Raw genomic sequence first — 10,993 nt, forward strand, 5'->3', positions numbered from 1 at the left:
AGGCATTTGTTGAGAGAGGGCAGCACAACGTTCTCCTAAGAGGAACACACGGGACACCCAGCCAGTCGACAGAGAGTCTGTATCACCGAAAGCAAAGCTATTTCCTCTAATGGAGCTTCCATATAAAGAAGTGAAACCTTCTTGCTGGGAATGGGTTGGACGGGATTTCTGAGTGCCGTTGCACAGCGTTCTGTTCTGTGTATCACGCGACCACTGGGAAGCCCTCGTCTGCAATCCTGTGTCCAAATCTGGCCCCCGTCTATTCAGCTTAACGACGAGGAGGTTCAGGGGATCCTGGAGCCCATCCGAACATACCTACAAGGGGAATAGAAATTAGATCTTAGAGGCCTCGTCCAACTCTTTGGTCTGACGCAACCCGTTGGCTGGAAGTTGAAGCTAGACAAATTCAGACGGGAAATATGGTGTCAATGTTTAACAGTGCGAGTCACTGCCCATTGGCACGGCTTACCAAGGGGCGCGGGGGATTCTCCATCACTGACCACTGTTTTTCTAACAGATCTGCTCTAGTTGAACTAGGAATTAGTTCTGGGCCGTTCTCTGGCCCGGCTTATACAGGGAGCTCAAGCTAGGTGATCACAAGGTCCCTTCTGGCCCGGGGATCTGTGACTCTATGTTGCAGCAAGAGAACTCTGTGCTGGGCCAGGTGCAGAGACGGGCTGCTGGGATGCTCAGGGGGACGGAGAGAGTTGGTTTCCTAAGAAATAAAGGTAAAATCGCAATCTGAGCTCTATAAACTCGAGAGAATTTGGATCAAGCAGTGTCTCACCCTGATAATATAGTTCCTTAATACACAGGCTGGGATTCTCCCGTCCAGCCTGGGCCCCCTGCCCCAGTTCACTCTTTGTTCTCCAGACGTGTTTCCAGGTGTTCAGTTGGGGGTGTGAGGGGGGAGAGTGAGGCCAAGTGCTGATGTCTCTTCCCCACTTGGCGCAGGGACAAGTGTTGGGACGACTGGTCACCTGGGTGGGGAATCTTACCTGAAGATGGCCCTGGATTTATAGCCCCACAACTACAGAACCAATTTTGGGCATAGATTGCTTGTGGGAGGGAGGAATAATGGTTGATTGTGCTAACAAAGGTTTATGGAGGACCCCAAGGAAAGACTGGATCCCTGAAGTAAGGCAGGGAGATACTGTATTGCTGACGCGTAGTATGCTGTGGGAGGTGGTAGTGACCGGGGTTAGCAGGGAGGAGTGGAGGAAGCACTTTCCCCAGGCATGGGCGGCCCACAAGCTGGACTGTGTCAAATGGACTGGGGAACCAGTGAAAATAGAAGGACCAGCGGTCCCCCCCCCAAACAATATCCTATCCTCACTGCGGCACGCCGGGCTGTAGCAGAGGGGAGTAGTGAAAAGAACAACTTCCCCCTTTAACTCCCCGATGTGGCCTGTGAGGAAAGCTGATGGTGTCTCATGAAGACTGACTGTCGACTATCGGAGAGTCAATGCGATGACCCCCCAGTGGGCGCCAATAGTCGCGAACATGACCCAGGTGTTACAAGACATAACAAGGGAAGCTAGAAGATTTTCTGTACTGGACTTGTCTAACTGCTTCTGTGCTATCCCGCTCGAGGAAGGATCGCAGGATCGATTCGCATTCCACGTGGATGGGGTACAGTATTGCTTGACCCGTGTACGCCGGGGATTTCATAGTGCCCCCGCTATTGCGCATAAGGTAGGGACTCAAATGTTAGAGCATCTCCCTCCAGGGGATAAGGGGTGGGTGGTCTCAGATATGGACGACATCCTGATAATGGGAATAGACGACGCGGATACCCGAGGGAGGACTGAACGAGTACTGGAGGTGATTCAACAGGATGGCATGAAGGCGTCCCTGGAAAAGGCACAATTAATACAACCACAGGTGGAGTACCTGGGGTTACCCTATCAGAAAGAGGAAGGTCTATTAGTGAACAACAATTGTCAGCATTTCAGAATTTACCAGCCCCCCCAAGATTTGAGAGGCCTACAGGCCAGATTAGGGGCTTTTAATTTTGTAAGAGCCCACATATGGGACTATGCACGTATCACCAAACCCCTCTATAGCCTGTTGAGGAAGGAGGCCCAGTTCCAACGAGGCCCGGAACAGGAAGCAGCTTGCGGCGAGCTAAAGCAATCTTTGTTGCGAGCAGCGACACTGCAACCCGTACAGGTTGGCGAGTCCATATATGTGAGGGGCACCACCAGTCCTGAGGCCTTGGCTGTGGTGGTGTTACAAGCGGACCCCTTGCAGAAAACAGTCCCGATAGCATTCTATTCACGCCTTTTAACACCAGTGGAGCAAAAGTTTGGCCCATGTGAAAGGGAATGTCTGGCAGTAATACGGGCACTGGAAGTAGGGGCGGTGGTAGTGGGAGATAATCACGTTATTATTCAGAGCACCCACACCCCCTTAAAATATATATTGTCAGGAAAACCCACCCAAGCAGGAGTAAGTAACCCAAGGATGGCTCAGTGGACCCTGTTTACCCCCTACCCCCGGCCCCTCCCTTGCTCCAGGGACCAACCTTAGCTCCCGCCCCGCTGTGCTTCTGCCCCCGGTTCCTGCCTTGCTCCAGTCATCAGGGACTAATCTTCCCCCCATGCCCCACTGTGCTCATCTTGCCCCTGGCCCCTGCCTCACTCCAGCTGGGGACCAATCCTTCTCCCCCCCATGCCCCACTGTCAGGGGGGATAACAATCAATCATTTTTTAAAAAAGAATAAAATAGATAGTTTTAGTTAAGATACATTATATCTCATCATGGAATAGGGATTATAAATTGTAATTCTATAGTAGGAGACAATATATTCATGTCATGTTTAAGAAAAGTTTTGTAAATGAGTTCCTATAGTTCATGGATTAGGGACCCAATCTTATGGGGTTCCACAGGCTTCTGTAGAGATTATTTAGGTTAATCTTTCTACCTACCCAGTGGGATGCAGTGCTCAGTCTAGAAGATACCAGCAGAGATGCTTAGTTTTGCAGGTCTCAAAATGTGCATTTGTGTCTCCAGAGGTAACATGCTTGTTAACAGCAAAAATGTTTTAAATAAATAAATAATATATAGAGGTGAGAAATAACAGACCTCAACGCTATTGTCCCTCTACAAATGTGTGTACACAGAGTCAATCCCTTACCTCTCTTTAAAAGTGCAAAGTTTCAAAAAGTTCAATGAATAGAAGATTGTTGGGGGTGGAATAGATCTGGACAAGGAGAAGAAGTCTGGAGATTAATGTGAGAAGCGAGGGACATATGCTTTTTTTGTTAAAATATTATGTTTGCTGCTGAAGAAAAAATTCCAGAATACTTAACGTTGTTGTTTTAGTTAAATAAAACAATTTAAATGTCTGTCTGTTGATGTTCTCCTCCTAATACAGGCTGGCAAGAAAATCCTCCAAATATTAATGATTATCCTGTTGAACTGGAGATATTGCACCCCGCAATGACTTCATAAATATCTGCTTCAATTATCTTTGGTAAATGAAATAACCAAACAATCATTCATTTTCTGATATCGCTGTAAAACTCATCTGAAAAATTTTCAAAATAAATCACTGTTTAAAAATGTATAGTGTGTACCTTCTAAAAATGACACCTCCTTCTATCTCGGAGTTGTGAAGAATACATATTACGGTTATAACAACCAACAAGAACATAAAAGTCTAGAAAACCATGATTAAATTGAGTCTTCCTGACACGTGATTTAAATCGCGATTTAAAACAGATCCACCTGCCCGCTGTGCTCTTGCCCCTGGCCCCTTCATTCCCCAGCGAGGCCCACAAATATGTTTGGCGCCAGGCCCACAAAAAGTAAATCCGGCCTTGCCTTGGACAGTTGGAGAACTGTTTGCGGGTGAGCTTGATTTCTTTAAAGTTTGGGCCAAGCTGCCTTCTTGTCCATCTCTCCGTTCCCTTGGACCAGCGGGATCTCGAGAGGTATCTTCCCCAGCTTCCACATAGACGACCTAGAATTGATTTGAAACTTCTAGCAGTGAGCAATTCTTCCCGGTCCTCTTCTCTTTGGCAGCCACCGTCTGCCCATTCTCATCTATCTCCAACTGTGTAGAAAGCCTCCGGGACCTCTTGCCTGTGGGGGTTATGAGCTGCCAGGCCTCCTCTCTGACTTTCTCTCTCTCCCGTTCCTTGGTGGCCAGCTCCTTTCTTCCTTAAACCTGGGCTACTGGTGTTTCCCAGACAGGGTGGTCTAGGAACTCCTCAGTTTCTCTGACTCTTAGGGTCTCAGCTTGTCCCTCCTATCGAAGATTCTTGTCCTCCGCCACCTATGTGGACTCCATGCACACGTAAGCAGGGGATTTGTCCCACCATAGTAGCAGGCTTTCTCTATGGACACATTATCCCAGCTGAACTGAGCGACAAAAGGATCCAAACTGTGCCCCGATTCACTTCACCCCAGTCCCTGCCCCACCCTTGACTTTCCCTCTGGGCCCCATGTGACCAGGACTTGCATTGCACAGGGAGGACAGAACTCAGGGGTTCCTGGGAGTTTATCTCAATCTCTCCATGGTCAACTCTGGCCAGGGAAGGGGGTGCCCCCTACTCCAGGGTGCTCCAAACTCCCGTATCACCCTTTTAATCCATAATCGCCGCAGTTCATGCAAATGTAGCTACAAAGTATTTACACCAAACCAGTTTCTTTGCAGCTTGAAGGGTGAGTCCTGTGAGGAAGTGGTTTGGGTGAGGTTCAGTGCAGCAATCTCTAAAGTGCAATGAACTTTAGAGTTACAACAAATGTATGAGTCTGGTGTCTTCTTCTGGGACGTGGAGGTGCAGCTGCTGGTGGGAACTGCCAGTCTAAGGAGGCGGTGAAGCTGTGTGGCTCAACCTGGAGGAAAATTGAGACCCCCAAGGGGGTCTGGTATGCTGATGGGTTCCTCCTAGAGATGGTTCGAAAACTGGGGCCAAAGCACAGATACTGTGGATCCGTGACACCGCTGTACTGGCAGTGCCTCCCCCAGCCCCCCAACTCTGGCCTATAGTGCCCTCTCGACCAGCCACATCCCCCTGAGAGGTGCAGAGCCATTGAGAATGACCTGGAGGGGACGATCCTGCCCCCAGAGGGGGAATCAACTGGAGGGTTCGATTCTGCCCCCTATAGAGGAGGGAGTAGACGGGAGGGGATGATCATACCCCTTTGCGTAGGCCTGGCTTGCCATAAGGAACGTGCCTTAATGGCCGTGCCTGGGAAGGGGACTGGGAGGGTGAGTTGTAACTAGGGGATTGCGACGCAGCGTGCTGGAGTCAGGGTATCTGTGCTCGCTAAGATAAGCAGCAACACCCTGATACTGAGAATAACGGCAAAGATAAACTAGGTCTGTAGCAATCAGCGTCCATAGGAACGGCGTGGGCAGCGCACACTGTGCAAGGACTGCAACGTAACCCAGCCAGTCCCTAGGGGGTGATGCAATGCCCAGCACATGCAGTGTGAGGTGTAACGGGGTACAAAGGAAGAGGTTTGCTGCGTAACCTGGGATGTCTCTGCCACTTAAGAAAAGTTCATGCTCTGTTCCTAAGTGACCGGGGGTGAAACCTCCCAGGAACTCTGGCCCCTGCCCTAAGTGACCATGACAAGGGTGGGGGTCGAGCCCCGCAGGAATCCTGGGCCCAGCCTTGTCGGGGTTACAAGAACTCTGGTGCATGGGAGCGTGGAAGAGGTGCCCTTGAGGGCAGGCAGGCCTCTACCAGGGATCCATCAACCTCCCTGGAAGCCTGGTCCCGAGCGGAGCTACCCTGAGAGTTAGAAAAGTTTTTCCTAATTCCCAGCCCCTTGCTGCAAGCCAAGCTGCTTCCTTCTGATCCCCCCTTCGCTGGACACGGAGCACAACCGCTCCCCAGAGTGACCCGTGTTCTCCCGTCCCAGCTCAGCCTTCTCTTCCCCAGGCTGAACACAGCCACGGCCTGCAGCCGTCCCTCGCTGGCACCTCAATGGGTTTGTCCTGGGACACGGGGGAAGGGAAATGTGCATAAAAGAGTTGTATGTCTACACTGAGCCCTGCTAGGCCCTCCCCCCAAACCACTAGACCTCACTTCCCTCCCAGAGCTGGGGACAGAACCCAGGAGTCCTGGCCCCCCGTCCCTCCTGTTCTAACCCGTAGACCTCACTCCCCTCCCAGAGCCTGGATAGAACCCAGGAGTCCTGGCTCCCAGCCCCCCTGTTTTAACCACTAAACCCCACTCCCCTCCCAGAGCTGGGGAGAGAACCCAGGAGTCCTGGCTCCCGCCGTTCCCGCTCTAACCACTAGACCCCACTCCCCTCCCAGAGCTAGGGAGAGAACCCAGGAGTCCTGGCTCCCCTCCCAGCCCCATCTACCAGTGGCTATTAATATCCTCCCCTCCAGCTACACCCCTCCCACGCCCTGGTAGCCAATCTCCTTTGGTGTCAGAGGCCCACTGCTGGGCAGGAGGAAATAGAAACGACCTTATGTTTTACTTTCATTTCTCCAGCAGAAAATTGTACTTGGACACTGACAGCGCGAGCTGTGGGACAGGTAATGGATGCGGGGCAGGGAACTACCATTCCTGGGGGCAGAATTATCCCTTCCAGTCTATCCCCCTTCCAGCGGGCACAATCGTACCCTGCCCCCTCCCCTCTCTTCGGCCCACCCAGACAACCCACCTGAGATTTGAATTGCTGGTTTCAAACCAGGGACACCAGTAGCCTCTGGGAGCCACTCCCCAGACTGTGGTTTGGTCCCGGCCCCAGCCCAACCAGCGCAGCCCCGCTCCACATCTTGAGCTCTGAGTTCCCCAGTGCTGGGGACACGCCCCATCCCCACTAGCACCCCAAGAAATGAGCAAACCCTCTTTGGCCAGTGCCTCATGACACAGCCCCACTGCACCCAGAGCCCAGGGGTTCCAGTTCTCAGCTCCCCTCCTTCCCTGTTCTAACCCCCTCCCCTCCCAGAGCTGGGGAGAGAACCCAGGGGTCCGGGCTCCCTAGTATTACAGCTTTCCAGCCCTAAACAGTTTCCCCCTCTGCCAGCCCTCCTGTTTGAGCACAGGGGGTGTGAGGGGGTTAATCCATTCATGTCCTGTTGTCTCAGTTCTCCAGCAGAGTTTGGCTTTAGCCCGAGCCCAGGAGGAGGGGAGTTCGGGCAACTGGAGCCCAGACTGTCACCTGCTGCGTTATGGGAAATGCAAATAATAAAGGGTAAGTGCTCCAGTCCCACCCAATTCAGGTGTAACCTATTCCAGAGCTGGGGCTAGAGTCCACAAATCCTGGCTCCCAGCCCCTCGTGCTCTACCTCCTAGACTCCCCTCCCCTCCCGTCCTAGAGCTGGGATAGAACCCAGGAGTCCTGGCTCACAGGCCCCCTGCTGTGTGTCTTCCAGGCCAATCCCACCCCCCTCCTCAAAGCCAACTCCAGAGGGGATGGTGAAGCGACTCCAGGAGGACGTCACCTGCTCCATCTGCCTGGACATCTTGGAGGACCCCGTCTCCATCGAGTGCGGCCACAACTTCTGCCGGGGCTGCCTCTCGGCTCACTGGAGCGGGGTCTCAGCCTGGGAGTCCCAGTGCCCCGAGTGCCGGGCTCCCTGCTCCAGGGACAGGATGATCCCAGACACACGCGTCAAAAGCCTGGTGGAGAAAATCAGAGACCTGCCACGCGAAGAGACGCTGACAGCAACAGGGACAGTGAGCCCTGAGGTAGGTGCAGCCATGGCTGGTCCAGAGATGCAGCCACCTCTTGGGTGGGGCAGCCAGGGAACAGCTGCACGGCCACTCCCTGCAGCACAGTGTCTCCTAACTCCACGCTGGGGCCCTGGGGTCAGAGGGAAGGCCGGCTAACGGGATTCCTGTGTCCCTTTAGCAACTGGTCAGGTCCCTGGTCTGATAAGCGGGGAGCTGGACCTCAGGGCTCAGACCTCCTGATAAGAAATTAACCCCCAAGCAAACAGCCTGTGACTCCAGCCATGGGGCCCCGGTGAGGGGACTAGCTGGCTGGAAGGTTGGGTGTGGGGTGGAGAGGATGGGACATGGGGCCTTTCCCCTCTAGGGGGCACTGGCTTGGCTCTGGCCCAGGGCGGGACTGGCTGGTTCAGGGGATGGGAATGGGGTACTGGGCTCTGATCCGGGGCACAGGGGACTCACCATCTCAGAGGTGGGGTCCCAGCTCTGACCCTGCTCTGTCCCTGCAGCAGGGGCCGGGGGCTCAGCTGGGATCAGGGCGCCCGGTGCAGCTGGTGCGTCTGGACAAAGAAGGGGGCCTGACCCTGGACGAGGAGGCCCTGAGCCTCTGCCTGGAGCAGTGTGGGGTGGGGGACGCCCCCGTCTGCCTGGTGTCCATCATCGGGGAGCAGCGCCGGGGCAAATCCTTCCTGCTGAACTACCTGGTGCGCCGGCTCCGGAGCCCGGTGAGTGTGAATGGGAGTGCAGTGTGTGTGAATGAGTGCAGCCCTGATCCCCTCCCAGAGCCGGGGAGAGAACCCAGGAGTCCGGGCTCCCAGCTCCCCCTGCTCTAACCCACTAGACCCCACTCCCTTCCCAGAGCTCGGATAGAACCCAGGAATCCTGGCTCCCGGCTCCCGCTGCCCTAACCCACTAGACCCCCTCCCCTCCCACAGGGCAGTGCATGGGGATGGGAGCCCTAGGGTGGCTGGTACCTCACCCCTCCCCATCTCATGCTGTCCGACCAGTGGTATGAACTGCTGCCCCCTGCTGGTGGGGCTCAGACCAGCACAGATCTGTGACCTTTGTCCCCTGGCCACATCCGGTCAGCTGTGTCAGGGGAGTGGGGAGCTGTGTGTCCGTCTAGACCCTCGTCTGTGTGTCTGTGTCAAGAGTGTTTGTTTAGACCTCACCGAGCTTGTCTGTCTGTCTCAGCCTGAGTCTGCCAGTCCCACCCTGGGCCAGATCTTTCCAACGCGCCGGTCCCCACACTACCTGCCTGCTAATAAAATACCCACAGTCCCCCTGCCCCCCTGCATTAATTGTCCCTCCCCCTGTTTCTCCCTCCCCCCCAGGAAGTGAAGGACGGATCCTGGATGGGCCGGGAGGAGGAGCCCTTGGAGGGGTTCGAGTGGCGAGTTGGCGCCTGCAGTGTCACCAAGGGGGTGTGGGCGTGGAGTCAGCCCTTCTGGGTCCCCACTGAGTGGGGGAAGGTGAGTGGGAAGGGCGGGAAAATGGGGTGGGGAGATGAGTGACCCCAGCAGATCTCTACTTGGGGGAGCAGAGCCGACAGAGGCCTGGGAAGGGAGGCAGGGAACCCAGTGCTGGGGCATCCTGGGGACAGAACGGGGAACTCGCTTGTGACCCCGGCCTGTGGCTCCCCCCCAGGTGGCCGTGCTGCTGGTCGACACCGAGGGCTCCATGGACATTGTCAGAGACACAGAGACCAGTGTCAAACTCTCCGCCCTCTCCATGCTGCTTGGCTCCTACCAGGTTGGTACTAGGGGGCGCTGTGCTGTGGGGGGAGGGTCGTGCTGGTTTCTGTATCTAACCCTGTCCTCTCTGATTACTTGCAGATCCTGAATGTTTCCAGCCAGATAAAGGACACTGATCTAGCATATCTGGAGGTGAAGCAGGGAGAGGGCAGGATGTGGCGCCGTTCTCAGGCAGCCTCTCAGGGTTCCCTCTCCACTCTGGGGTACAGCTGTGGGGACCCGCATGAAAAACCCCCCTAAGCTTATTTCTACTAGCTTAGGTTAAAAACTTCCCCAAGGCACAAATCCTTCCTTGTCTTTGGATGGGTATTGCTGCCACCACCAAGTGAGTTACACAAAGATTAAGGAAAAGGACCACTTGGAGTTCCTGTTTCCCCAGAATATCCCCCAAGCCCCTTCATCCCCCTTCCTGGAGAGGCTTGAGAATCATATACCAACCGAATAGGTTAACAAGGTGAGCACAGACCAGACCCTTGGGTTTTTAGGACACTTGAAAAAACAGAACTTTGTTATAAAGAAAAAAGTAAAAGAAGCACCTCTGTAAAATCAGGACAGAAAGTAATTTTACAGGGTAATAAGATTCAAAACACAGAGGATTTCCCCTCTAGGCAAAACTTTAAAGTTACAAAAAACCAGAAATAAACCTCCCTCTTAGCATAGGGGCAATTCACAAGCTAAAACAAAAGATAATCTAACGCATTTCCTTCCTATTACTTACAATTTGTAATCTTAGATGCTTAGTTCAGGTATGGCTTTAGGAGATGTATTTTTCCTGTCCTGATTCCTCGCTGACCTGGAGAGAACACACAGAGAGAGACAAAACAAAAACCTTCCCCCACAGATTTGAAAGTATCTTCTCCCCTTATTGGTCCTTTTGGTCAGGTGCCAACCAGGTTATTTGAGCTTCTTAACCCTTTAGAGGTAAAGGAGGGATTTTATGCTACCCTTAGCTGTATGTTCATGACACAGCCCCAATGGGGTAGCCCGCCCATTCTACAGCTGGGGAAACTGAGGCCCAGAGAGAATCAGTGACTTGCTGAGGTCAATGGGGAGTCTGTGGAACAGCCAGAGATAGAACCCACTAGACCCCACTCCCCTCCCAGAGCTGGGGAGAGAACCCAGGAGTCTTGGGGCTGTATCCAGCAGGGCCCAGCTTCTGTGCTGGTGCAGGGGCTGGAGCTTGCCCCTGCCTGAGCTCCAGGCTTACTGAGAACATGGGTGTTGCCAGGACTCTGGGAACGTCTCAGTATTTGATATCTTGCTCTATTCTGTTCCTACTGTTGGTGGGCATGGTGGGCAAACAGAGCCCCTGGCATGGGGCAGGGGAGCGGGGAACCTTGACCTGCAGTTCTGCTCTTTGGCCACTAGGTGTCTCTGCACCACAGGGGGAAAGCCGTGGGACCCTGGTAACAGACCGAGACCAAGCTGGAGCTGCAACTTGTGTCTGTGTGTGTGTGTGTGTGTGTGGGGGGCTATTTGTTGGTAGGATTTCCACTCCCACCCACCCCCAGGGCACACGCTGCCTCCCCGCCCCAGAGATCCCAGCCCCAGACTCACCCCCCTGCTCTCTCTGCTCTGCAGATGTTTCTG

General features: G+C 53.9%; 1 protein-coding gene across 1 annotated transcript; it reads left to right on the plus strand.

Annotated features, from left to right (window-relative positions):
- Nucleotides 1–6,376: 6,376 nt before the first annotated feature.
- LOC117876285 (RING finger protein 112-like) lies at nucleotides 6,377–9,907 on the plus strand. Its single transcript, XM_034768297.1, has 7 exons — nucleotides 6,377–6,508; nucleotides 7,064–7,170; nucleotides 7,352–7,667; nucleotides 8,159–8,374; nucleotides 8,984–9,121; nucleotides 9,297–9,401; nucleotides 9,485–9,907. The coding sequence occupies exons 2-7, from the start codon at nucleotides 7,148–7,150 to the stop codon at nucleotides 9,641–9,643; spliced, it is 957 nt and encodes a 318-aa protein (XP_034624188.1). The 5' UTR covers nucleotides 6,377–6,508; nucleotides 7,064–7,147; the 3' UTR covers nucleotides 9,644–9,907.
- Nucleotides 9,908–10,993: the final 1,086 nt, after the last annotated feature.

Source organism: Trachemys scripta, chromosome 4 (assembly GCF_013100865.1).
Source record: "Trachemys scripta elegans isolate TJP31775 chromosome 4, CAS_Tse_1.0, whole genome shotgun sequence".
NCBI classification, from domain to species: domain Eukaryota; kingdom Metazoa; phylum Chordata; order Testudines; family Emydidae; genus Trachemys; species Trachemys scripta.

Excerpts from the sequence above, each read along its gene's own strand:
- LOC117876285 (XM_034768297.1), top strand. The coding sequence starts at position 7,148 with ATGGGAAATGCAAATAATAAAGG. Across the intron at positions 7,171-7,351 it reads GGAAATGCAAATAATAAAGG|GCCAATCCCACCCCCCTCCT; the intron begins GTAAGTGCTCCA and ends TGTGTCTTCCAG. Across the intron at positions 7,668-8,158 it reads CAGGGACAGTGAGCCCTGAG|CAGGGGCCGGGGGCTCAGCT; the intron begins GTAGGTGCAGCC and ends CTGTCCCTGCAG.